Genomic DNA, 27,786 nt, shown 5'->3' with positions numbered 1-27,786 from the left:
ATTTTCATGGTAAAGTGAGTCATAAATGATGACCAGCCATTTTCCCCATCCCATCTCATCTTCTAAATGTCTCTCTCCATTGCTCTTAAAGTCACCACCATCCTTCCAGCACTCAGGTTCTCATAACCTGTCATCTTTGACCTCACACTTTCCCTCACATTATATTCACATACCCAGTCAGGTGCCCCCTCTCACATAGCCGCTACTCCAAGTTAGCCCCTCATAACTTCTCCTACTCTTCCCCACTCTAATCTACTCCCCACACAGTTGCCAGTGGATTTCCTAAAGTACATTCCCTAATCAATAAACTTGAGATTTTTAAATCTTTTGTCTAATTTGTTTTCAAATGCATACAATTATTGTAGTGGTAAATACATGTAATTTTAAGGTGATTATACACATATCAAGCATACCCCCAAATTTTAAATTTCACTGGACTAGTTATAGAATAAAACGTGTTTACAGACCTAACCAAGATATGTATTTGTTTTGCTTCACTAAATGTATTTATTATGAAAGGACTGGCGCAAGGGGAGGAGTTGGAAGGGTGGGTGTTACAGAGAAGAATACGGGGAAGGTTGGTGATAGTGATATAAAAGGCTGTCAATAAAACATACATAGAAGCGAGAAATTCAGAAGGGAAACAGACAAAGACAGTGTTGATACATTCCCAAACTGTATTAATAGTCACAGATTCACATACAATCCTTTTTCTGGGATTTTTTTAAAATGTAAAAATCATGCTTGTCGAGTTTTAAAAACATTTTTAAAGCAAGTGTCAAATCTTGACTTCAGAAGACTGATGTTCATGAAGCATGCCTCTCTGATAAAAAGAGATACAGAATAAGGTATAGCCAGATAATATCCATTGTATTGATTTGTTTTGCTAGACTATATTGACAAAAGTGGGTGCCAACTGAAGCAGGATAGAATTAGTGGGAAAACATAGTGTGGAAAAAAAAAGTACATCAATCAAATATTTTTAAAAGAACCAAGATTCATGCTACATGCTACATAATTTAGGAACAATACAAGAAAATGCTCAAAATTTTTTTCAAATGCAAATTTTATTACAGCAATTTAACCCCATAGTACTTAAAAATTGGGAAACTTAGAAAACTTGAACTGAAAAGTTTGTGAAGTGAAAACTTCAGTTTTCAAGTTCATTATGAGTATTGCATTTCATTTGACAAAATTGTTAATAGCTATTGTTTTATTGTCTAACAAAATGTAATATCAACACAAGAGCCAGCACACTACTTGAGTAGTCCATATAAATGCTTTTATCCCACTACAATGTGCTGTGAATAACCTCATATTTGTTGATACTTCAACTTTCTATGTACAGAATAATTTATCTTTGAAAAGAATTAATGAAACTATATATAGAAATAAATTAGCTGTTATTTTATATATACATTGTACTACCAAACTTTTTTTTCAGCCAAGTAGGAAGCTTTGAAAAACAATCTCATGTGTAAACTGAATTGTATAAGGCCTGCTTTTGTGTTATTGATGCATTACTTAATTGTACTGATTGGGCTTTTAATTGTCTATTTTTAATTCTGGGATGGAAAACAAAACCAAATGGAATTTGAATGCACTTTTATTTTATTAGCAAAGCCCCAGAAAACATATTCAGTTATATATGTATATTTTCAAACCAAGGTGGTAAAGATAAAAATTCAAGTTCAAAGCTGGCCCTTGGTGGAAAGACATCCTTCCAAATTCAAAGTATGAGAAATAAATGCTTTTTCAGTCAGGGGCAAAGTCTAAATTTTCCCAAGCAGGTTAATACATAAAATTCCAGAAAAGGAATTTGTTCATTTCTAAAGACAATTTGATCAGAATATCTTTTAATTTCTATGGATATAATTCATAAGCATGAAGAAGATATCGCATTCTTCAATAATACAACATCCTTTCAGTCTGTTTAATATTTTCTTGGTTTTTGTAATTTAACAAACCATTCAAAAAAGTAAATATGTTATAGGAATGCAGAATGCCTATGAATGCAGGCTACTATCATTAAAAAAAAATCAAGTACAAAAGGGAATTCCTCTGAATTATTAAAAATCTCAAGCTAATTTTCTACTTCCATGTGGTTCAAACATTAGTTTTAAGAAATTCACCCTAAGGGTAAATAAATTAGAATTTTTGCCACCATATGACTTGTGTTGCAGCAGTACAAAATTAAGTTAAATAAATTTAATATTTCTCAAAATATTATATATCATGTAGTTCACTATTTTTAAATGGCAAAAATTAAATAGAAATATACGTATAATTAATTATAAATACACTTTTTACATAAATTTATCTCAGTAGCTTCTTCAAACCACTTGAAATGTTGGATGATAGATATAAAACTGCAATGAATAACGAGATATTAAATGTCTTTAAGACTCCCAGAGCAGCTAAACTTAAAGACCCTTAATCAGCAACATCAGTACATAATAAGGACAACTGCTACTGAAAGGGTTAAGCTTTCAAAAGGAAACCCAAAAATTCTCAAAGTAATTAAATTTCAAAATTACTTTCCTGGGGAGGAAGTGTGCAGGCTAAAGCTCCTCTTCAAAGGTTTTAAAAGCCCAAATCAAACTGACCCATCAAATTGAAATATACCATATTTTCCACTGGTCATCCAATTAGGGTCAGAAAGGGCAAGCTGTTCCCCTTGCCCAGGTTCCAGACCAACTTGAACTCCAGTTTTTACTGTTCTTAAACTGCAGAGAGGTGCAGGATGGAAGCCATTCAAAGCCTGATGAAATGGAACTGTAAACTCCCATTTTCTGTCTGCTACTAATTTCCTATAGTTCAGATCACCTTTGAACAGAATTAAATTTGACTTCTGTAGTTCAGCATACAAGTCAGGAGCAACCTGAGCCATAGTACAATACTCATGAGGAAGAGTCCAAAACATATGATCTTGGTAAATCCATGTATGCTTAAGATAGTGCTCCCAGTTAACCCCACACTCGGACATGCACTTGATATTAGCAGCTTTTAATTGTTTAATCAACCAATCCATGTCATTTTTATTAGTATCTGAAACAAACCAGGGAATACTTTTTCCATGGAAGTGGATCTCAGTAACCAACTTAGAGGCTAACAGGAAGTCTGCCATTACCAAATCTGCAACAAGTTCAAACCCTGCATTATCCATAATAAAATCCACTCTAGTAGCAGAAAATGTCTCCTGACTCATTTTCTTTCTCTTTATAAGTAGTGACCAAAGGTAGTCTGTATTATTCACTACAATAAAAGGTTTCAGGTCTTCCAAAGAGGCTAGTGGACTAGATGTTTGAGGGACGCTCTGATCAGGTGAAATTGCCAGATCACACTTATTTCCCCATAACATAATCTGAAAAAAAGTACAAAATAATCAGTGTTCATTATCCATAAACAATTGAAATACTTCAAAAGCTACATCTTGAGTGGCAAAAACCAGTGTAATTTCCATTTTAAACTTTCCCTTTACAACTCAAAGGTGATATTAAATAAGCTTTACATGAAAAATCATTTTGCTATATAGCATAGATAATATTTAGTTTGATGGGTTTTTTCACTTTTGAACCAATTTTTTTGAAACTGGAAAAACAAATTACTTGAAAGTGAAAAAATTCATCTAACAAAAGTAAGGGATAAAAGAGGAACCCAACCAAGTACAAACTAAAGGATAAGAGAAGGGTGGAAGCCTCCTCTACAGCGGATTTGTGGGAAGATATGAGTAAGAATCACACTTGATAACAATATAGAGCTAGGTTATAATCTGCACTGGTGGAAAGAATACTCACAGATGAGATTACAGATCTACTGAAGAAATTGTGTATCTATCTATCTATCTATCTATCTATATTCCCATATACATATATGCACATTAATCTGAGATGGTAAAAATGGAAAATGAACTCCAGGATAAATGTAAAATGTATTCTGCCAAGACTGATATTCTTTTTTTTTCAATATATATTTTATTTTACCTCCAATTACATGTTAAAACCATTTTTAAACATTAGTGGCGGTTTTTGAGTTTTGAGTTCCAAATTCTATCCCTCCCTTCATCTCCTCCCTCCCTAAGATGGTAAGCAAACGGATATAGGTTATACATGTGCAATCATGTAAAACATTTCCATATTAGTCATTTTGTACAAGAAGACTTGAATAAAAGAAAAAGAATGAAAGTGAAAAATAGCATGCTTCAGTCTTTATTCAAACAATATCAGTTTTTTCTCTGGTGGCAGATAGTATGCTTCATTATTAGTCCTTTTGGATTGTCTTAGATCATTGTATTGCTGAGAATAGCTAAGTCATTCATAGTTCTTCACTGAACAATACTGCTATTCCTGTGTACAACATTCTCCTGGTTCTGTTCATATCACTTTCCATCAGTTCATGTCAGTCTTTCCAGGTTTTTCTGAAATCATCCTACTTGTCCTTTCTTAGAGAACAATAATATTCCATTACAATCATCTACCATAGCTTGTTTAGCCATTCCCCAATTGATGGGCATCCAGCCAATTTCCAATTCTTAGCTTTAGCTAAGGCTAAGGCCAAACCTTAGCCTGGTCTTTTGATTCTTTAAATACATCAAAGTAACTAATTGGGGAACTAAAATGGGACAAAAGAAACAAGAAGTGTAATTCTTTTTGGGGGGGTTGTTGTTGTTTTTTGTTTGTTTGTTTTTGTGGGACAGTGAGGGTTAAGTGACTTGCCCAGGGTCACACAGCTAGTAAGTGTCAAGTGTCTGAGGCCCGATTTGAACTCAGGTGCTCCTGAATCCAGGGTTGGTGCTTTATCCACTGTACCACCTAGCTGCCCCAAGAAATGTAATTCTTAACAAAAAGAGCTGCTATAAATATTTTTGTATAAATAGATCCTTTTCCCTTTTTTTGCATGCAATAATGATATTAAGTCAATTAATGCCCACAAAATTCATTTATCAATATTAGAAAGTATTTCAATGGTTGAGATAAGGAAGATGCTCAATAAATTTTGATTTGAAAAAGTAGTATGCTTCATATTCATACCTTTTATATTTTGCCTCCTGATTATCTGGTTCCTCCTCCAAATAGTCTGTGCTTTCAGTTTTTTTTAACTTCTTGACTCCTAAACCCATTCTCTAGCCAAATGAATCAGAACACACTAAATTGTTCTCAGAAGAACAGTACTAATAACATTTAAGAGTGTTTTAAGTGAGAAAAGGGGAATGAGAAGCAAAGAAATATAAAAAAGGTATAGTGTTTCACAGTCGAGGAAACATCTAATGAATTGGCTCACTGCTGAAGCTTTACTTATACATAAAGTATTAAGGCAGATGGTTTTCTATGCTACTAGCTAGCAAGGATCTCTAACAAAAGGAGAAAAAGTCTAAATTGACCTAAAAATCCATTTCCAAGCATTAAAATGAATTTTGTTACTTTAATAACATTATCATTTTAAAAATCTACTGCAAGTATGTAAGATTAGCCTTAAATGACTTGACAAATTTAAAGAAATATATGTAAAAAAAATTAACTTTTTATACAGTATTACACACACACACACACACACACACACACACACACAGAAAGAGAAAAAGACTAACATTTACCTGCAAAAGTTTAAAAAACTCATCTTTCAGTTGATTTTCATCTAGGTTTTCCATCCCTTTTTTTAACTCTTGTAGGTAATTACATAAACTCTTAATAGCTTCTTGTGATTCAAAGAAATTCTGGTGTTTTGATTCTTTAAATACATCAAAATAACTTATTGGTGAACTAAAATGGGACAAAAGAAACAGGAAGTGTAAAAATAATCACAATGCTAGATTTCAAATAGTTGTTAATATCATCTTAGCAATTAAATAGCCAAATCTCAAAACATGGCAAAGGCTGAGAAGCATAAAGCTTCTTGAAAACTGAAATCTTCTATAATCCTAAAAACTCATTCTGACATATCATAGCCCTTTCCCAATATACAGTATTTTACAATATTGACTAATTTGGTATTTTTTCCTATTTGCCAAGTTCTCCTTCTGATGAAAACTTCAAAAGTCAGGAAGTACAAGGGAGTAGGAAAAGCTACTGTCTTAAGAAAATAACAACAATCATTTATACAGCCCTTTAAAGGTTTCCAAAGCACTTTATTTTTTAATTATTTATTTAATTGGGGGGGGGGGGAGGCAATTGGGGTTAAGTGACTTGCCCAGGGTCACACACACACAGCTAGTAAGTGTCAAGTGTCTGAGGCCAGATTTGAACTCAGGTCCTCCTGGATCCAGGGCCAGTGCTCTATCCACTGCACCACCTAGCTGCCCCCAAAGCATTTTAAATATGTTCTTCCTATTTATCCTCACAACAACCCAGTGAAGTAAGCACCAATTATTATCCCCATTTTGCCAATGAGGACACTAAAGAAGAAAGACTTGCCTAGGGTCAGAAAACTAGTAAGTCTTCCACTGGGTATTTAAACTCAGATCTTCCTGAGTCCAAATGCAGCACTCTATCCCCTTGTCCAAAAGCTGCCTTAACTTCATTATACGGTCACGTTTTGATTACCTATGTGCAGGTTATCTTCAGACAATTTAAATTCCCATCCCCTCTCCTCCCATCTCCTCATCCCCATACTTGACATCAGTTATTTTCCTGGCCTATCTCATTCTTTTGACTGGCCAGTACATATTAACAGAATATGGAGAAATAAAATAATGTTAACAAAGAAAATAAACAGGAAGCAAAATCTGAAGAAAAAACATGATGACACAATTTAAATTGAAGTCCAAAAGATTTGGGGATTATCTTCTATTCCAGATTATCCATATTATCCCTACCCCTTCATATCCAGGTGAGAAATTGAAAATTTATGGTGTATAAGTTGTGACAAGAAAATAACATGACTGATTTTTAAAAACACACCTACCAGAATTTGTACATCCAAATGAGTATTTTCCCCTTGAAAGGAGTCAAATTAGGAGAAAATATACTTATTCCAACGATGTTATCATTGCTGAGAATATTTTTGGACTTCCTCTTTTGGTACTTTCTTCAGAGCCTGTGACACAGTCTTTTGGATATTTTCAATGGTGGCAAATCTTCATCTTTTGATGGTAGATTTAATTTTTGGAAACTGCCAAAGTCCTTTGGAGCCACGTCTGGTAAATAAGGCGGGTTGGATCGAACTAAGGAATACCATCTTGATTCTAAAATGAGGTATGACCATAAGATAATGAGACCTTTCTTGTATGGCTCATAAGCTGGTTCTGAAGGCAATTCCAAAAGAGGAATTCTACAATGTTTTTGGAGATAACAGTATGATTGGAATAAGTATATTAATTCCCAATGTGACTGAAGAAAAACATCCATTTACATGTTTAACTTCTACTCTGTTTAAAAATCAGCCTCCTTAATTTATAGTCACACCTCATATTAAGAATAAACTTGAGTTTCACTGTTTTTATACAAAAATAAACAACCATTATAATTCCTATATAATTCAAAATAACTTCATTCTACTGTCACTTTTCAGTGTCTGAAAAGTACAATTCTTACATTAAATGTCATAAATGACTAAACTTTTCATTCTTACCTCTGATTTACAGATAAGTAACTATTATATGATTAATATTGGGCCATTAGGACTTACAGAAAGGCTAAAAGATAGTGGTTTTATTCTCTGAATGATCTTGAGCCAAAATATAAATAAGTGTATCTAAGACCTTTGACCTCCTACATATATTTTCATTAACTATACTGTCCCCAAAGAAAGAATTCCTTCAGAGCCTATACTCCCAACCATCAGGGAAGAGTATCCAGTACCATAGGCTATGTTATAGTTTCTTTTACACTAAGGTTCATCATTAACATCTTTGTGTTGGTAACAGAAATTAAAGCAACTGCTATAAATTAATAGTCTCCCTGGTAACTGTCCTTAAGGCTCTTTCCTACAGAATTTCTTAACTTAAACCCAATTTGGAAAAAAGAGAAACCAATGGGCCATTTGGCAATATTTATATAATTACCATAACCCTAGACTGAAATATAGAGAGAAATCCATAAATTCTTTAGTTCATTCCATCAAAGAACCCTGAATTAATAACATGTAAAGAATTAATTGTTATTTGAGGTTTTTATGCCTCGGTGCGCACTGGCCTGGGGCTCCACAAACCGCACAGTGCTCCACCCACTGGTTGTAGCCATTGCCAGGGCTCTGGCACCTTACATCATCAGATGCCTACATGGGCCTGGCAAAATTATAATGATTGGAAGCCTAGTGAGGGCAGTCGTGTGACTGTCAGAGCGGCCATCCCATTGGCTGGGACTGTGTGAGGTGTTTCTAGGTTTGGGGGAGGAGAATTGGGCATTCTAGGTGGAAGCTGGAAAGCTACAGGCGTTCTGCTGCGTATTTTCAGCTGATTCCTGGGCGGTGGTATTTTTTCAGGTATTATAATTTCCCTTTCCCCATTTTATTTCCTTTCCCTTGATCCTACTGATCCTGTTTGTGGTTTTTTTTTTAAAGTTCGTTCTTGTTACAATAAATCTTGTTCTGTTTTGAGGGAGGCTGCCGGTCTCCTTCCTTGCCCCAATATTGTGGTGAGCCACTTAGATAGCACTCCCCAATTAAAAATTGGTCCCCACAAACATAAGATTCCTTAAAATTTTTTTTTACACATTCACTCAGCATTGTAGATCATCATGTCAATTATGACATGATAATATAACTATACTAGCAGTTATAGAATGGCTTGACGAGTTACACTGTCAGCTAAAGAACAAACGAATTATAGCAACAATTCAATAATAAAGGAAAAGAGCAGACTCCATTCAACATCTACATTCTTTTAAGTTCATGGATAAAAACACATTAACAACAGAAAAAGAAGAAATTCAAACATCAAAGGCAGGAATTAGAATTAGCTGTATGGGAAAAATAGTTAGATATGAGACCTAAGTGTCACTGAATCAACAAGGTGGTATAGTGGATAGTGTTGGGCTTGGAACCAGGAAGACCTGAGTTCAAATCCTGCCTCAGTTTTTTCATCTGTAAAAAAAAAATTACCTCACAGAGTTGTTATGAGAAGCAAATAAGATTATATGTAAAGCACTTTGTAAACCTTAAATTATTACATAAATGCTGTATTTGTTTACTTATTATGGGCCTGCTATATGCAGAATACCATGCTTGGCAGTAGGAGAGACACAACATATAAATAATTTACACTCCCTGCTTTCAAGTAACTTGTATTTTAGTAGAGAGATAATACACCAACACAGCTAAAATAAACATTATGACTTAAATACAATAGTTATTAAACAACATGCAATGTTAATTAAGCATGAGGATAAAGGAAATCAAAACCAAATTGATCTTTACAATATGGGAAGCAGGCAACATTGAAAGAAGAGGACATTCCAAACCATAGCAATAGCCTAAGGCAAAGGCACAGAGAAGAGCTCAGCAAGATGTCCAGTTTGGCTACAGTGGCAGGTTGTGGGGAGGAACATGAAGGGTAAGCAAAAAAATTTTATTCAGAAGGCAACAGCAGTCACTAAGACAAGTGACCAAAGGAGTGATTAGCCAGAATCTCCAAGGGACATTTTTCTGGGAAGGCATACAGATGCATTAGAAGGGTAAAGACAGGGGGCAGCTAGGTGGCACAGTGGATAGAGCACCGGCCCTGGAATCAGGAGGACCTGAGTTCAAATCCGACCTCAGACACTTGACACTTACTAGCTGTGTGACCCTGGACATTGCCTCACCAAAAAAAAAGAAGGGTAAAGACAATGGAAGCAGGAGGAGAGTCTGAAACAGGGTGCCGAGAATGGGAAAAATGAACAAATGTGAAAGATGTCATGACTTATAGCATTTTGGGGGGAGGGAGGACTGGCTGAATTTTAGACAGTATAACAAAAATGACAGACACAGTGATATACTGGTCTGATGTTTTCTTTTATGAAACAAATGCTGAAATGTTACCTGTTTTTTACTCTTAGAAAATTTACCCTGTTTTGCTTTTTATATTTCTTAATTAAAGGTCAGATTGTGTCTATACACTAAGTCTTGAAACAACATTTGACCAAAAGCTATGAATTTGGACTTTGTACGAAAATAAAACTTTAATATAAAATAAACAAAGCCATCAATTTTCCAAAGATTTTAAAATGGAACGTCAGGTACAATCTAAAGGAAGTATATGCACTTCAGTGAAACCTAGCACAATTCTAACATATTTATAACATAACTTTTAAGAAATGTGGAAACCTTTCTGCAACTTATGTATGGTCCCACTAATACATTTTAGCTAGCTAGCTCTTATAGCTCTAAGAAGTTTTAAAAAGCAAAGAGATATGGTTTGGGAATGAACCTGTGATTTCCTTGCTATGATGAGGAAGTTCTTCTATCAGTGAAGATCAGCACTTTCTCTGCAACTTATAGGTCTTAAAGATTTACTGAGAACACTGAGAAATTAATTTGCCCAGGGTCACACAGACAATATGTGTTAAGAGGCAGAATTTGAATACATGATTCACTGGCTTCAAGGTTAGCTCTCTTTCTACTATACTACTCAACCTCTCAACAAAAAAAAAAGTCCTAAAATACATTAAATAACATAGAATTTGACAAGATATTAACTTACCTTAACATTAATGCTTCATGAACTCTACGGTACATGTAACACTCTACATACAACCAAGGAGAATGAAACCAGCTTATTTTTTTGTTATTTCCATTTAAAAGACTATGGTGATATTCCAGGTATTGGTTCCATGTATCAGTATCAACACAGTTATCAGTCAAAGGCAGAAATGGCTTATCAGTCTGTAGTTCATTTCTTAACTTAGAAAGAAGAGAGATAGCTTTCTTTTCTGCTTCCGTACCTTCCTGGAAAAGAGGATAAAAAGTACCTCTCACAAATTGTATTCATCATAAATTATACTTTTAGGTATTTGAAGATCAAAAAACAAAATTGCTTTTTGAGTCTTGGATATTGCAGCTGCCAAAATCTGTTTAGAATGAAGCATGTTTCAATCTAGAATTTCAAAATTCCAAATCACTTCCTATTCTTGCAGGTCTCATATAAATATACATAAATGCACTTCTGGAAAACCCAATGCTAGATGGTGGTAACCAATGGTGAATTGTGTATTTAGTACAAAACCCAGCCCCTCTGCCCTCCCCCCCACCAAATAATGATATATATGACAATTAAGAGAACAAAAGGAAATAAATCACAGAAGATTAACAAAAATATTGTACAAATAAGCAGAAAAGAGGACCAAATCCAATGAACAGATATTATAGAATAAAAGAAAGCAAGGAGAAATCATTGTAAGAAAATAAAAACTACATTATCAGCAACTTACACTCCTAAAAGAGAGGATAAAATATGGTAGAAACTTTCAGACAGATTAAAATCACAATAATAACATATGTTTATATAAGTCTTTATATAGAACTTTTAAAACTCAACATAGCATTTTACATAAATTATTTCATTTTGGCTTCAAAACAACTTGATGAGGTAGGAAAATGAGTATTATCCACATTCTACAGATGAGGAAAACATAGCTTAGAGTCATTAAATGACTTGCCTCAGACAGGAGTCGAACTCAGGTTCTCCTGACACCAAGGCCAACACGGTCCACTATGCTATGTTGTCCCCAAGGGATATAAAGATCTGGAAGGTCCAAGACTGTAAGTTATAACATTATTAAAGGAAGATATCTAAAGAACAGTGGAAGAGCTCAAAGAAGTAATTGATTTTCTGAGGAACAGAATGGTCCAAATAGAACAAAAAAGACAGATGGAATAAGAATAAAATTTTTTTAATGGTAACACTGGGGAAAGACCTATATAAATCAAAGCAACAAAACTAGAGTACAGAACTTAGCAAGACAATCAAAGGACTATCATTCTCCTGGAAAAACAAAACAAAACACGAAGAAAACAAAGAATCTGAGTATTACATTCTAGGAAATAACCCAAGAAAATGACACAGAAGTAGCAGAAACATAAAGCAGACAGAGTACACACTGAGGGAGCCTCAAGTATAGTATAGAACTCTAAATTAAATAACTCAGAAATGGAGATGATGAATACTACAGCTACCATATCAAAGAAAGAATTCATAACTATCCAGGAGGAGGCAATTTACATTATCAGCAAAAAAAAATTCAAATTTTGAAAGACTATTCAATAAAGATAAAGAATAAGAGGCCAAAATGGAAAAGACTAAGAAAGACAAGGGAAACTGCCCCCTGCCCCAAATTGTCCATGTATCAAAAAGTTATAATCTGTCAGGAAAAAGGTGGTTCATCCACAAAATTTTTTTAAAAAAATGTTTATTCCCTCCTGATCAGAAATATAGAACCAGAGAAGGCATTTGACATGTAAACTGATCGAGCAACTTTAACTTAAAGGTAAACTAGAACTGTATTCAAGTAAAGAATAAAGGATGACTAAATGCTAACATGCTTTACAATTGTATTAAGTTTGGGGGACAGAGCCAACATGTCAGAGTAAAGGCAGAAGCTTGCCTGAGCCCTCCCAAATACCCCTCCAAACAACTTTAAAATAATACCTCAAAAGGAATTCTAGAGCAACAGAACCAAAAAAAGGATGGAATTAAAACACTTTTGTAGCCTAATACAAGTCAGGTCACTGAGAAAGGTCTGTCTCACATTGGTAAGAGTGTAAGACAGTTTATTGTAGGCTGTGCCCCAGGCAGGTCAGCAGTAGGCCTTGAAGACAACTGAATCAGTAGAGACTTTGAGAGCTCTCAGTGCATACACTTGTGTAATTTAAGATTCTAAATGTGGATTCTAATGTGTTCCCCCAGTTTGGGGGAGACTGACTAAAAATCACTGATAAAACGAGTTTAGGTTTTTAAGGGTTTATTGGAAAATAGAAAAAGATTGAGAACAGAATTCTAACAGCCTGGCATTCCTATCTTTCCTCAAATTTCCTGTGAAGTCCTCTGCCGCCACCACCATCAAGTCCGGAAGCCAAAAAGGCCCGCGCTCTCTGCGCAGGCTCCCTTTCCTCCTTCCTGTCTCCTCCCAGACCATAGGAGGCTCCTCCAGTTGATTGGCTGGTAGACTTGATAGACAGCACCCATGAGCAAACGTCATTTCCTGACGCCAAGGAAAAGCCACAATGCCTCTGAGGCATTTTCCTCATGGTGGAGCTCTCCACAGCAAGTCTCCAGTAGGTGGCGTCATTCCAATCATTACACACGGTAACAGGGTCAGACAACTGGTCAGAAGATCACAGGGGAGGGGCAGCTAGGTGGCGCAGTGGATAGAGCACCAGCCCTGGAGTCAGGAGTACCTGAGTTCAAATCCAGCCTCAGACACTTAATACTTACTAGCTGTGTGACCCTGGGAAAGTCACTTAGCCCCAATTGCCTCACTAAAAAAAAAAAAAAAATCACAGGGGATCCTTTGCTGGCACTGGGTGTAGGACTCTGTTACATTGCCCATACTTGGTACTAGGTCGCAGTCCTAGGGCAAGGAGGAAAACTAGTACACTAGAATGTATGACCCCAGGGAAGCAGGGATCCTGGTCACATTCCAGGGTAGAAAAGGGTACTTGTGATTGCTCACAGACTAGAGCAGAGGCCAGGAGAGCAATGACCACACTTCTCCTTAGATTACTCCACTTTGGAAGAACCAAAAACTTAACAGAATCACAAAACTAGCTCTGAAAAAAGCAACAGAAAAACCTGAAACTTGGGACAATGCCTCCTCCATCACAGAAACTTAACTTAAACAACAAAAAAAAGAGCCTAACCACAAAAAGTTACGATGATGACAGGGAAGATCAAAACACAATTTCAGAAGACAACAAAATCAAAACTGCTACATCCAAAGAATCAAAGAAAAATGTGAATTGGTCTCAGGCCCAAAAAGAATTCTAGGAAGAGGTTAAAAAGAATTTTAAAAATCAAATAAGAGAAGAGGAAAAATTAGGAAAAGAAATGACAGTAATTAAAGAAAATCATGAAATAAGACTCAACAGCTTGGTAAAGAAGGCACATGCACAGAAAAGAAACAAACAAATTATTAACACCTTACAAAACAGAATAGGCCAAATTTTTTTTTTTTAAGGCACAAAAATTTAATGAAAAGAAGAACTCCTTAAAAAGTAGAACTGGCCGAATGGACAAGGAGGTATAAAATCTCACTAAAGAATTCTTTAAAAACTGGACTTGAGCAAGTGGAAATTAATGATTCCATGTGATATCAAGAAACAATAAAAGTCAAAAGAATGAAAAAATAGAAGAAAATGCGAAATATCTCAAAAAAAAAGATTACCTGGAAAACAGATCCAGGGGAGACAATTTAAGAATTACTGAACTATCTGAAAGCCATGATCAAAGAAAGTCTAGACATCATCTTTCAAGTAATTATCAAGAAAAATTTCCCTGATACCCTAAAACCAGAGACTAAAATAGAAACTGAAAGAATCTATCAATCACCTCCTGAAAGAGATCCCAAAATGAAAATTCCTAGGAATATCATAGCCAAATTTCAGAGATCCAAAGTCAAGGAGAAAATATTGCAAGCAGCCAGAAAGAAACAATTCAAGTATTGTGGAGCCACAGTCAGGATAACACCAAGCAGCTTTTACATTAACAGAGGGCTTAGAATATAATATTCTAGAGGGCAAAGGAGCTAGGATTACAACCAAAAATCATCTACCAAGCAAAAGTGAGTATAATCCCTTAAGGGAAAAATTAACATTTAATGAAATAATGATGAAATCAAGCATTCCTGATGAAAAGACCAGAGCTGAACAGAGAATCCAACTTTCAGATACAAGACTCAAGAGAAGAATAAAAAGGTAAAGAGGAAAGAGAAATAAATCATCAGTGATTCAAAAAGGTTAAACTGTTTACATTCTACATGGGAAGATGACACTTGTAACTCCTAATAACTTTAGCATTATTAGGGAAGTTGGGAATATACAAAAAGATGTGATATGGATGTGAGTTGAATATGATAGGATGATATCCAAAAAATAAAATAAAATTAAGGGGTGGAAAGAGGGATGACTATAATGGGATATCTAAAAAATATAATTAAAGGATGAGAAAGATGCACCAAGAAAAGGGGGGAGGCGCACAAAGGGGTAAATTATTGTATATAAAAGTGGACAATGCTTGAACCTTACTCTCATCAGAAGTTGCTCAAAGAGGGAATAACATACACACTCAGTTGGGTATGGATTTATCTTGACCTACAAGGAAGAAGGAGAGGAAAGAGACAAGAGACGGAGCAGGGGGAGAAGAGAGGTAGGGCAGATATGGGGAGGCAGTGGTTAGAAGCAAAACACTTTTGAAGAGGGATAGGGTGAAAGGAAGGAGACAAGTATAAACAGGGGAAAAAAATAGGATAGAAGGTATCTACAACTGTGAAAAATTTTTTACAAGTTTCTCTAATAAGGCCTTATTTCTCAAACATAGAGAACTAAGTCAAATTTTCAGAATACAATGAATGTAATGGAATACTATTGTGCTGTAAGAAACGATGAACAAGCAGATTTCAGAAAAACCTGGAAAGACTTACATGAACTGATATTGAGTGAAATAAGCAAAACCAGAAGAACCCTGTACACAGTATCAGCAACATTGTGTGTTGATCAACTGTGATAGACTTAACTCTTTTCAACAATACAAATGATCCAAGATAATTCCAAAGGACTCATCAGGGAAAATGCTCTCAACATCCAGAAAATAGAACTGTGGAATCTAGATGTAGATTGAACCAAACTGTTTCTATTTTTTTGGGGGGGGGGTGGTTTTTTTGAGGTTTTCCCCTTTTGTTCTGATTCTTCTTTCACAACATAACTAATGCAAAAAATGTTTAATGTGATTGCACATATATAGCCTATATCATCAGATTGCTTGCTGTCTTGGGGAAGGAGGAGGGAAGGGAGAAAGGGAGAAAAATTTGGAATAGAAATCTTATAAAAATAAATGTTATGGGGCAGCTAGTTGGTGCAGTGGATAAATGAGAACCTGAGTTCAAATCCTGCCTCAGACACTTGACACTTACTAGTTCTGTGGGCAAGTCACTTAACCCTTATTGCCCTGCAAAAAAACCCCAAAAAACAAAAACAGATGTTGAAAACAATCTCTACATGTAACTAATAAATAATAAAATACTTTTCTGCTATTAAAAAATTTCAGAATATAAGTCATTCCCTAATTGATAAACAGTCAAAGAATATGAACAGGCAGTTTTCAGATAAAGAAATCAAAACTATAGTTATATGAAAAAATGCTCTAAATCATTATTCATTAAAGAAATGCATATTAAAACAACTCTGAGGTACCACCTCATACTGATAAGATTGGCTAGTATGATAGAAAAGGAAAATGATAAATGTTGGAAGGGATGTGGGGAAATTAGGACATTAATGCACTGTTGGTGGAGTCATGAACTGATCTAACCATCCTGGAAAGCAATCTGGACCTATGCCCAAAGGGCTATAAAACTGTGCAACTACTAGGTCTATATCACAAAAAGTTTTTTATATATTTACATATATACATATAAAGGAAAAGGACTTATATGTACAAAAATACGTAAAGCAGTTTTTCTTTTTGTGGTGGCAAAGAATTGGAATTTGAGTGGATGCCCATCAATTGAAGTATATAAACAAATAGTGGTATATGATTGTGATGGAATACTATTGTGCTTTAAGAAATGATGAGCAGGATGATTTCATAAAAACTTGGAAAGACTTACATGAACTGATACAAAGTAAAGTGAATAGGACTAGAAGAACATTGTACACAGTAACAGCAATATTGTACAATGATCAACTGAGAATGATTTAGCTATTCTCAGCAATACAATGATCCAAGACAATTCCAAAGGACTTATGATGAAAAATGCAATCTACCTCCAGAGACAGAACTGAAGTAATCTGAATGCCGATCAAATCATATTTTTAAACTTTCTTTATTTTTCTTAGTTTTATTTTTGGTCTTTGTTTCCTTTCACAAAATAATTAATATGGAAATATGTTTTACATGACTGTACATGTATAACCTATACCAAACTGCTTGTCTTCTCAATGAAGAAAATTTAGAACTCAAAAAATTTTTTAAATGGACATTAAAGTTTATATATACTTGGAAAATATTTTAAATTAGAGTAAAAAAAAGACTGTGACAAGTTTGTAGCCTTTATGCCCTAGTTTGCTTTTCTGTTTTGTTTTTAAGGTTAAGAACTAGACAGAATAATCTTTGAAAAAGGAACCAAAAGAAATAGATCTGAAGGACTCAATGAGAGAAGTGAAATCTCTTGAAATTAGGTACCAATCAGAAAAGATGGTGGAATAAGAGAACATACAGACCAATTCCTCTTACAATCATACCAACAAAGATCTAAGAAGAGTATGAGACAAAGTAGTGGTTTGGAAATATAAGGCAAAACTACAGTGGGTTGTATTTCTAAGCCTAGGAGGACAAGGTAGGCCTACCAAAAAATGACTGGGATAGAAAAAAGTGCCATAGTGCTACCACTGTAAGCACTGAGCAAGACTGGGGACAGCGACCTGCAGGGTTAAAACTGGGACAGGCTTATGGTGGCATTCATGATTCTCTGACCCCAGGTTGAAGTGAAGATTCATCCTCCAGCTTAGACCAGGATTATAGCAGCAAAGGATCAGAAGCTCACATCAGGATAAGCAGACAGTGGGTTTGCTCTGAACCTATAGGCCCTTCAAGCTAGCTAACTGGAAAGGGGGTTAGGGGTACAGGGTGGGATGGGGCAATGGCACATGCATAACATCAACGACCATTTCATGAACTTCAAGAGGCAGGTCTGCAGATGTATTTGCCTAGAACCAAACCAAGGAATGGAGCCTGGAAAAGTTCAGAAAGGCAGTGGTTTGCAGCATGTCTTAGGTCAGACTGCATAGAGCACAATTAAAGTTGGCCATTCCCATACCAAACTACCCCTGTAATCCCTGAAGAACACAGAAGAAGGGGTATATCCTCAGATCAAAAATAGTGGGGACAGGGGCAGCTAGGTGGCGCAGTGGATAAAGCACCGGCCCTGGATTCAGGAATATCTGAGTTCAAATCCGGCCTCAGACACTTGACACTTACTAGCTGTGTGATCCTGGGCAAGTCACTTAACCCCCATTGCCCTGCCAAAAAATAAAAATAAATAGTGGGAACAAATGAGGCCAAAAAAGTCCAGGGACAAACAAGGTCAAAAAAGTCCTGTCAGAAATGCATAAAACCTGGCCTGTTAACCATAAGTTCCAATTTGGGAAGTAAGGAGAAATTTGGCAGTATGGATACCCAAGAACCAAACCCAGAATGGAATAACTCCAAAATACCTATAATCACCACATGGTCAATTAGTATTTTTGGCAGCTGGTGGTGCATAGCCTAGAGTTCAATATAGACTCCAAACACTAGCTGTATAGCCCTTGCCAAGTAACCTAATTAAACCTATTTGCCTCATTTTCCTCATGTGTAAAATGAGCAGGAGAATAAATGGCAAACTACTCCAGTATCTTTGACTAGAAAACCCCAAATGGGATCATGAAGAATAGGACGTTGACTGAAACAACTGAACAATAATTATTAGAAGAAATGAAGCAAGAGTTTAAAAATGATAAAATGAATGAAATGAGAGTGCTAGAGGAAAGAACTGGAAAAGAAATGATAACTTTAGAGGAAAAGCTCAGGAAGAAAACTGACAGACTAGCATAAGGGTTACAAAAGCTTACCCTATTAACAGACGCCTTGAAAATTAGAATGGAGCAAACAGAAGTTACTGTCTCAGTGAGACAAAATAATTTTTAAAAAGTTAAAATTGAAGAAAAAAATTGAAGGTTATCTTTAAAAACAAAACAAAAACCCTGAAATGGAAAGCATAAAGGGAAAAAGAATTTAAGAACCTGTGGACTACCTGAAATGCCTAACAAAAAAAAGAGACAGGATATTGTATTTCAAGAAATCATAAACTACCCAAAATTATTAGAATAAGAGAGCAAAGTGAAAATAGAATCCACCAATCACCTGAAAGAAACCCCAAAATGAACTGAGAGCTTCCAGGACCAAAACTATAAACAAACCAACCAAAACAAAACAAAAACAAAACAAAAAAACCCCCACCCCACAACACTGCAAGCAGTCAGGGGAAAAAAAAGTTAAGTACCAGGTGATCATGGTCAAGATTGTTAATATTCCGGCTTTCTTCCTTTGAAAACTGCTCTACTTATCCTTTGATCACTTATCACTTAAGGATCACTTATCAGTTAGAGCCATCTCCAGTCATACTGATCTATATCTTGCCACTGGACACAGATGGCTCTGGAGGAGTGAGGTGCTTAACCTTGCACTGCCCAGCCTCACTTAAATCTAATTCACTTGCAAGTCAAGACATTGCCTTCTTGGCAGTGGATAGAGCACTGACCCTGGAGTCAGGAGTACCTGAGTTCAAATCCGGCCTCAGACACTTAACACTTACTAGCTGTGTGATCCTGGGCAAGTCACTTAACCCCAATTGCCTCACACACACACAAAAAAAAGATATTGCCTTCTTGATGTCATTGTTCTCTTCAAGAATGAAGGATTGTAAAGAATTGTTATTTGAGGCAAATCTCCTCCCTTCTTCCCAGCAGACCCCAGACAGCCCCCAGCCAATTGGCTGGCCACTCTGACAGTCACATGACTGCCCTCAATAGGCTTCCAATCATTATAATTTTGCCAGGCCCATGTAGACCCCGGTGAGTGGTGATGACATGAGGTGCTAGCGCTGTGGCGATGGCTACAACCAGTGGGTGGAGCACCATGCAGTTTGCAGAGCCCCAGAGGCCAGTGTGCATGGTGAGGTTTTTTAAAAAAATTTCTAGCCAAAAGATGGGGTCATAAAAACCTCAAATAACAATTAATTCTTTACAGGACAAAACAACACTTAAGGAAAGCAAAATGACTTTGACAAGCAATGTGTATGATTGATTGGAGTGGGGGAAAATTCGAGGCAGGAAAACCAATGAGGAGGCTGTTGAAATATTCTAGGTGAGAAGTGATTTGAACCTGAATTAGGGTGACAGCTGTGTAAATAAAGAGAGAAAATTGGATATGAGAGTTGTCGTTTAGGGGAAAAAAGCAAAATTTGGAAACTCAGTGGGCATGTGGCTAAGGGGAGAGGAATACAGGATAATGCTAAGTTTACAAGTCTGAGACAATAGAAGGATGGTAGTACATTCAACAGAAATAAGGAAGTTTGGGAGAGGAAGGGTTTTAGAAATTCTGAATTTCAGATGTCTCTGAGACATCAGGTTTGAAATGGCAATTAAGGGTCTAGGACTGAAGCTTATGGGGAGACTGAGGGCTGGATTTTCAATTTGGGAGTCATCCTCACAGAGATGATAAATAAGATCATGAGAGCTAATGAAGTTACCAAGAATACTGGAAGAGAAGAGAAGAGAAGAGAAGAGAAGAGAAGAGAAGAGAAGAGAAGAGAAGAGAAGAGAAGAGAAGAGAAGAGAAGAGAAGAGAAGAGAAGAGAAGAGAAGAGAAGAGAAGAGAAGAGAAGAGAAGAGAAGAGAAGAGAAGAGAAGAGAAGAGAAGAGAAGAGAAGAGAAGAGAAGGAAACATTCACTGTATAATTACTATACTAATGGTACTATATAATAACTTACATAAAACACTGGGAGTTTCTATGGGTAAAAAATTGTGTTCAGAGTTCCAACTTAGGATTTTCAATAAGTATATTAGAAGGGGTAGGAAGATGATCCCCATAGCATCTTTCAGCTGTGTGATCCTGGAAAGTCCTTAACCTCTCAAAGACTGTTTTCTCTAACCCCTAAGTTCCCTTCAATGATCCTTAGCATATTTACTCACTCATGAAATCAATTGGAGCCTGAGAAGACAGATACTGGAAATGAGAAAATACTAAAAAGAGGTAGAAGGATGTTCCCACCACCCAGAACTAAGGCCAATACTGAGTTATCAAACAGCTAAATTATGAGACAAATAGGCTTTTGTAGCACAATCTTAGGAACTAACCATCATTTGTAATATTTTTAGTAAAAACAGATCAGTATCATTATATCCAACTAAAAAAAAATACTGAAGTCAAGACTTGTTTTAGTAACATTTACCAGGTTCCTATTTAATGGCTAATCAATCAAAAGATAATTATTAAATATACAACCCTTACCTCTCCATGCTTCTCAAAGAACTCACTTTTATGTCGATGCAATGCATCGATAGCCTTAGTTAGGATCGGTGGTGTTTGGTCTTTAATTCTAAGATATGGAAAAGATCTAAAAAAGAGAGAGGTAATACATACTAGTACGTTATTTAATGATAATAAAATATTAACAGCAATAAATCTAGGGGCAGCTAGGTGGCACAGTGGATAAAGCACTGGCCCTGGATTCAGGAGTACCTGAGTTCAAATCTGGCCTCAGATGCTTGACACTTACTAGCTGTGTGACCCTGGGCAAGTCACTTAACCCCCATTGCCCCGCCAAAAAACCAAACCAAACAAACAAAAAACAGTAAAAAATCTGATATCCCTTCACTTACAAAATACATCTCCTCGCAACTACTTTTCACCTGTTTGCTGTCATTATTAGTATGTCAGTGTATAATATTTTGAGATTTAGTAGTGAAATGTAAGACCTCTACTGGAATGCTATTCAAGTTATTCCATTAAACACTTATCAAATGTCCCTGCTTTAAGAGTTTAGAATCTAAAAGAATCATTTTCTCATTAATATTTTAGTTAATTGTGTAAGTGTATAGAAATCAATCTTGAATGACCTGTCTGCTTGGTACTTCCATTTCTTTATGAGCAACATGTCTACCTCCCAAACTTAATCATTTTACCCAGAAACATTGACCTAAAAACAAATTGATTCTCCTATGTACTGGCCCCCTAGTACTTTCATTACTATTCAGCTAGCCCTAAAGTCCTACCCCAAAAGCCAACACACTGGGGCAGCTAGGTGGCACAGTGGATAAAGCACTGGCCCTGGATTCAGGAAGACCTGAGTTCAAATCCAGCCTCAGACACTTGACACTAACTAGCTGTGTGACCTTGGGCAAGTCACTTAACCCTCATTGCCCAACAAAAACAAACAAACAAAAAAAAGCCAACACATCCCTATTTTTTCCTGCTTGTTCTTTCCTTTATACCCTTTGGCTCACACATTCCACTATAAATCTCTCCTTTATGCTTTATCTCTTCCTTTTACACTCCTTCTATTTCCTTGCATTAAATGAAACCTAGTTTTCAGTTTTCCCAAGGATTCTAAATCTCTCAGGTATTTTTCTCCAATGCTGACTGCTCCATCTTCTACCATCCCTCATCCCAATTACTCCCCATTGCAAATTCTTGCCCCCCCCCCCCTTCCAGGGCAATGAGGGTTAAGTGACTTGCCCAGGGTCACACAGCTAGTACGTGTCAAGTGTTTGAGGCCAGATTTGAACTCAGGTCCTCCTGAATCCAAGGCCAGTGCTCTATCCACTGCGCCACCTAGCTGCCCCTCTCCCATTGCAAATTCAAAACCCTTGCTCTTTAACCCTTACTCAAGTCACTCAACAATGAAAAAACTCTGAAACTCTATGCAGCAGAAACTTTTTCTGGTCATAGTACCCTCCCTGATCTGCCACTCATTTATTTACTCACCTTGGAGATCCTCTTCCTTTTCTCTAAACCTCTAGCATCTGACTTAGAATCGTTTATGTTGTCCCTTTCCCATTTTTTTCAAGGACTCATTTAAATGGCTTAGGACTGCTTCAAATATATACATCCTCTCATTATTTTCTCATCCTAGTCTTTACTAATTCCAACCTTGGGTCTGATAAGTCAAAGACCTGATTGTAGAGAGGATAATTCTCACATCAATTATTCTTTTTCTGTATATATATATATATATAAATTCTGTTTTTATAGCGTTATTTGTTGGCCATCATTACCAGCACGTACCACTTCTTTTCTTGAAGAACATCATGATACTGAGGCATGAGTCTGCTGAGTAATCTACAAATTTTTTGCCTTTTTCATTCCTTCTTCCTGAACTATGCTTTCCCATATATTTTCTCTCCAAATTTAACTTTCTTCCCTTTGCATTAAAATCTCCAAGTAATGGAGCATATGTGAATTTAATCCATTTGTATAATCAATCAACAAGCATTTACTAAAGATAAGCACTGTGTTAAATGGGGTGGGGGGGATAGAGAAATTAAAAAATTTACTGCCTTCAAGGGGCTTATATGATAAAATAAATACAAGGTAAGAGAGGGCAATCAGGCAAGGCTTCATGAAGAAGGTGGTGCTTGAGCTGACACATGAAGGAAAATTGTTTTCTAAGTGGAGGCAGATGGAAACTATTCCACACATGGGAGAGAGCCAATGCAAAGGCATGGGAGGTGGAATGAAACATGAAAGGAACAGCAAAAAGGCCAGTCTGACTAAAACACTGGACGTATATAAAGAGTAATTTATTACTGTAAAGTTGGTTTGGGCCTAGGTTGTGATAGGCTTTCAAGTATCAATCAGAAATGTTTATATTTGATCTTAAGAGGATCCCCTGGATAAAATGTCAGTTATGGGCAGGAACTATTCGATATTTATCTTTGTAACCACAATGTCTATCAAAATTCCTGATATATAGTAGGCCCTTAATAAATGATGGTTTATTGATATAAACTTTCAACAAAAGTAATTCATAAGAAAACAAACAGGAAAAACTGGGAAACCTACAAAAACAATTTAGGCAGGTAGGGACAATAAACCATTTTTTCCTCAACTAAATCAAGTTTAACACTGTTTAAATCAACTGACTCTTTTAAATTTATCTCCATTTCATTTTTAAAATTTATGTTGTATTCTCAAATGGTACTAGTTAAGGAAAATTCTTATTCCTTAATGATTTGAATAGGATTTAAGAGTACATATATTAGTAAAAACTACATATAAAACATAGGGTGTAGCATAAAAAGATCAAATATGGAATCAAGAAACCCAGGTTCAAATATGTGATCTAATAGTTGCTTGCTAGTGACTAATAACCCCTCTGAGCCTGCATAAAAATGGAATAATTACTCACTGTTTTTTCCTAAAGAAAGGGCTCTGTTAACCTTAAAGAACTATGTACATGTGAATCATTGTTCTTAAATGCTAAGGAATATTCATTAGTTCTATTAAATAGATTAGATCATATACTTTTGTGTTTTTTTGAGAAGGTGGAATAGTTTCAGTGTTAAGACAGTGGTCTCTGATGAAATTTTTATAGCAAAATATCTTAACAAAAAGACAGTTCTATGAGATTTGGCTGTGACTACTGCTCACTATAATTTCTCTAAAGGAGCCACATTTCTGGGATAAAGCTGTTTCTTCATGTGACTATGGGGCCATGTTGGTGAAAAGGAAACAGTGAAGTACAATGAAGAGAACACTGCATGTGGACTTTAAAGACCCTGCCATTTAACCTTGAGAAAGTAACCTTTTTAATTTTTTAACTTCAATTTCTTCACCTACAAAACTAGAGATGGACAATGAGACATGAACTACCTGTAAGACCTTGGTCATGTCACAAAACTTCCTTGGGCCTCACTCTGTAAAATAAGTAGTTGGAACAAATAATAATGGCCTCCCTGACAAGATGGCATAGGTCTACAACTACATAACATTTCATAAGGAAATTGTAGTTAAATTTAGGGAAAACTAGGGGCAGCTAGGTGGCACAGTGGATAGAGCACCGGCCCTGGATTCAGGAGGACCTGAGTTCAAATCCAGCCTCAGACCCTTGGCACTAGCTGTGTGACCCTGGGCAAGTCACTTAACCCCAATTGCCTCACCCCCCCCCCAAAAAAAAATTAGGGAAAACTAAAGTACCATATATGACTGACATTTTGAAAATGAATTTGAGATAATTTTGGCCATTAAGTTTAAACAAATACTCTTCAATCTTCATTCTTTCACAGTTCTTAAAAAAAAATTTAAGGAACTTTTTTTAAAAGGTTACGAGTTATGCGGTACAGTAGATAAAAGTACCGGCCCTGGATTCAGGAGTACCTGAGTTCAAATCCAGCCTCAGACACTTGACACTTACTAGCTGTGTGACCCTGGGCAAGTCACTCAACCCCCATTGCCCCGCAAAAAAAAAAAAGGTAGGAGTTATGAATGCATTAAGTGCATATGGTTGACCTAACTTTTCAGAGAAAATAACATCAAATCATATATCTTAAATGCTTTGCAAAAGTTCAAGACACTATATAAATATTCACCATTATTATTTTACAGATATAAAATTGTGTTCCCACAAGGAACTTCATAAATTATTTAATTTAATCCCCTCATTTTTAAACTGAAGTCCTGAGAGGTTGTTAGTCAATCAATAAGTATTTATTAATCACCAACTATGTGCTGGGGATACAAAAAAGAGGCAGAAGACCATCCTACCCCTCAAGCTCACAAACTAAGGAGGAAGACAACAAGCAAGCAAACACGTACAAACAAGATATACAGGCTAGACAGGAAATCATTAAAAGAGGGAAGGCACTAACATTAAGAGAAATTGAGAAAGGTTTCCTGCAGAAGATGAGATTTTACTTGGGAAACCAGGGAAAACATTAGGCAGTAATAATGGACAGCATTCCAGCATGGAAAAAAATGTCCAGCCCAGGGGGAAGCTAGGTGGTACAGTGGATAAAGCACCAGCCTTAGATTCAGGAGGACCTGAGTTCAAATTTTACCTCAGACACTTGACAATTCTGGCCTCAGACAGTTGACACTTACTAGCTGTGTGACCCTCATTGCCCCGCAAAAAAAAAAAAAAAAAAAAGATGGAAAAGGCTCTCCAAATCCAGGGGGGAAAAAAAGGAACTGTGGAATATGGATGCTGACTAGATCATACTATTTCTTGTTTTCGGTGCTGTTCTCTTTCTTTTTTGAGGTTTTCCCTTTATGCTCTGATTCTCCTTGTATAACATGACTAATGCAGAAATGTGTTTGATGCTATTGTATATATATAACCTATATCAGATTACCTGCTGTCTAGGGGAGGGGGGGGGAATTTGAAATTTGAAATCTTATGTAAACAAATGTTGAAAATTATTTCTACATGTAAGTGGAAAATAATAAAATACCTTTATTTTAAAAAAAACTTTTTAAAGAATTAAAAAAAAAAGAAAATGTCCAGCCCAGAGAGGTGAAAATATGGGAAAGAAAAGTGTTCTGTAGTTAGATTAAAAATTGGGGAGCCTGGAAATAGGAGATTATAAAGAGCTTTCAAGCCAAACAGGATTTTACTTTTGATCCCAGACATAGGAAGCCACTGGAGTTCGTTTGTTTTTTGGGGGGAATGACATGGTGGATCTGTGATTTAAGAAGAAGGCTATTGCAAGAATCCAAACTAAAGTTGATTAGGTTGTGATTTGCCCAAGGTCTTGCAGCTATGTGGGTGTTAGAGCCAGAACTAGAACCCAGGTCTCTTCTATATTTACCTCTAATTTTCTTTCACTACATAGCACTTTTATCTTAGAAACTTACAAAGTTCTACTTAGGGGAATACCACTAAGGGAAAAGTGGTCTCCTAAAACTAGAAAACAGCTCTAAAACGCTTTAACATTATAACCCTAGGGGGGATGAGGGGGAGAAAAAGAAAACTTCTCAAAAGAAGCACTTCAAACTGAGATTCTGGGAAGCTGTGCCTTGCCCAAAATCACACAAGAAATGACAAGTGGTGTGTTGGAGCCAGGCTCGTACCAGCTAAATTTTGAGGGTGAGCGCGTAGGCAAACGGTACAAAGCAGGGCTTGGTTTGCTGTTTTCTTATCTAGACTAAAGGAAAAAATATTAAAAATGCAGATTAAACTTTAAAACCTATCGTTAAACATTTATCAGCACACTCCTTGGGTGGCAGAAATGGGACTAGACCCTAGATCTCCTGAATTTTAGCTCACCGCACGAACAGCGGTGAAAAGTTCACCTAGGGTGAGTAACTTCAGATAAGAGGCCTCCTAAAAAGAATAAGAGGTGTCGAGTCATAAAAGAGCATATGGAGGAGTGGGCGGGGAGGTTTGGCAGGGAAAGGATGTGAAGTAATGGTTTAAAAAAAGGTTTCTTTTACACTTAAGTGATAGATCCACAATGACTTATTTCATAACGGATACAAAACAAATGATGTGAGGATAGAGGAAGGGGGGGAGGGGAGGGCAAAGTCGAGCAACCGTAAATTCTAGCCGCGCTTCCAAGGCATCTCCCGCTCGCGCCCGGTGTCTCTTCCCGGGGAAGAGCCTGGAGGTCTCACTCTGCGGAGGAGCCTGAGCAGCCGATCGAAGCGCCCACGACGCGCCGCGGACAGAGGGAACGAGCGCCTCGGGCCCCAGAGAAGAGGGCCCCCTTCTCTGCCCACCTCACCAACGCCCGAAGCCGCTTCACATCGCGCAGCGCCCCTGGCGCCGTCTTCCCCAGGTTCGGGTCCAAGACCCCGACCTTCCCTATGCGCAGAGGCTGTGGAGCCGGGGGAGAGGGGGAGGGAAGGGGGAAGGAGGATATTCTCCTTAAGAAAGAGGAGAGCTAAACGAACCCTTCCTCTTCGGGCGTCATCCGCGGCGGAAGCTCGTCCATCCCAATTCCCAGGCCTCCGGCCTCAGCTCCTTCCAGTTCCCTCGAAGCCACAGGAAGTAAGGTGAGCACTCCGAAGGAAAGGGGAGGAGTAAAAGTCAGTGACGAGGAAATACGTCACCACACCCGCAGCTTCCAGGGCCGCCTCCTCCCCACTCACAGGCACGCGGCGCGTTTGGTTTCAACGAAAC

The 27,786-nt window shown here is 36.8% G+C and overlaps 1 protein-coding gene across 2 annotated transcripts; it reads right to left on the bottom strand.

The window, feature by feature from the left end:
• Positions 1–659: 659 nt before the first annotated feature.
• On the bottom strand, positions 660–27,786 carry LOC122725434 (damage-control phosphatase ARMT1-like). Of its 2 annotated transcripts, XM_043962549.1 has the most exons (5): positions 27,558–27,786; positions 21,177–21,282; positions 10,616–10,860; positions 5,594–5,759; positions 660–3,364 (listed from the first exon to the last, which is right to left on the bottom strand). In XM_043962549.1, the coding sequence occupies exons 1-5, from the start codon at positions 27,596–27,598 to the stop codon at positions 2,597–2,599; spliced, it is 1,326 nt and encodes a 441-aa protein (XP_043818484.1). In that variant the 5' UTR covers positions 27,599–27,786; the 3' UTR covers positions 660–2,596. The 2 variants fall into 2 exon arrangements, with proteins under 2 accessions (XP_043818484.1, XP_043818485.1); XM_043962550.1 differs by lacking the exon at positions 21,177–21,282 and having other exon boundaries at positions 27,558–27,778.

Source organism: Dromiciops gliroides, chromosome 4 (assembly GCF_019393635.1).
Source record: "Dromiciops gliroides isolate mDroGli1 chromosome 4, mDroGli1.pri, whole genome shotgun sequence".
NCBI classification, from domain to species: Eukaryota; Metazoa; Chordata; class Mammalia; order Microbiotheria; family Microbiotheriidae; genus Dromiciops; species Dromiciops gliroides.
Note: the sequence above shows the minus strand (reverse complement) of the source record. Positions and strands in the feature narration are given on the sequence as shown.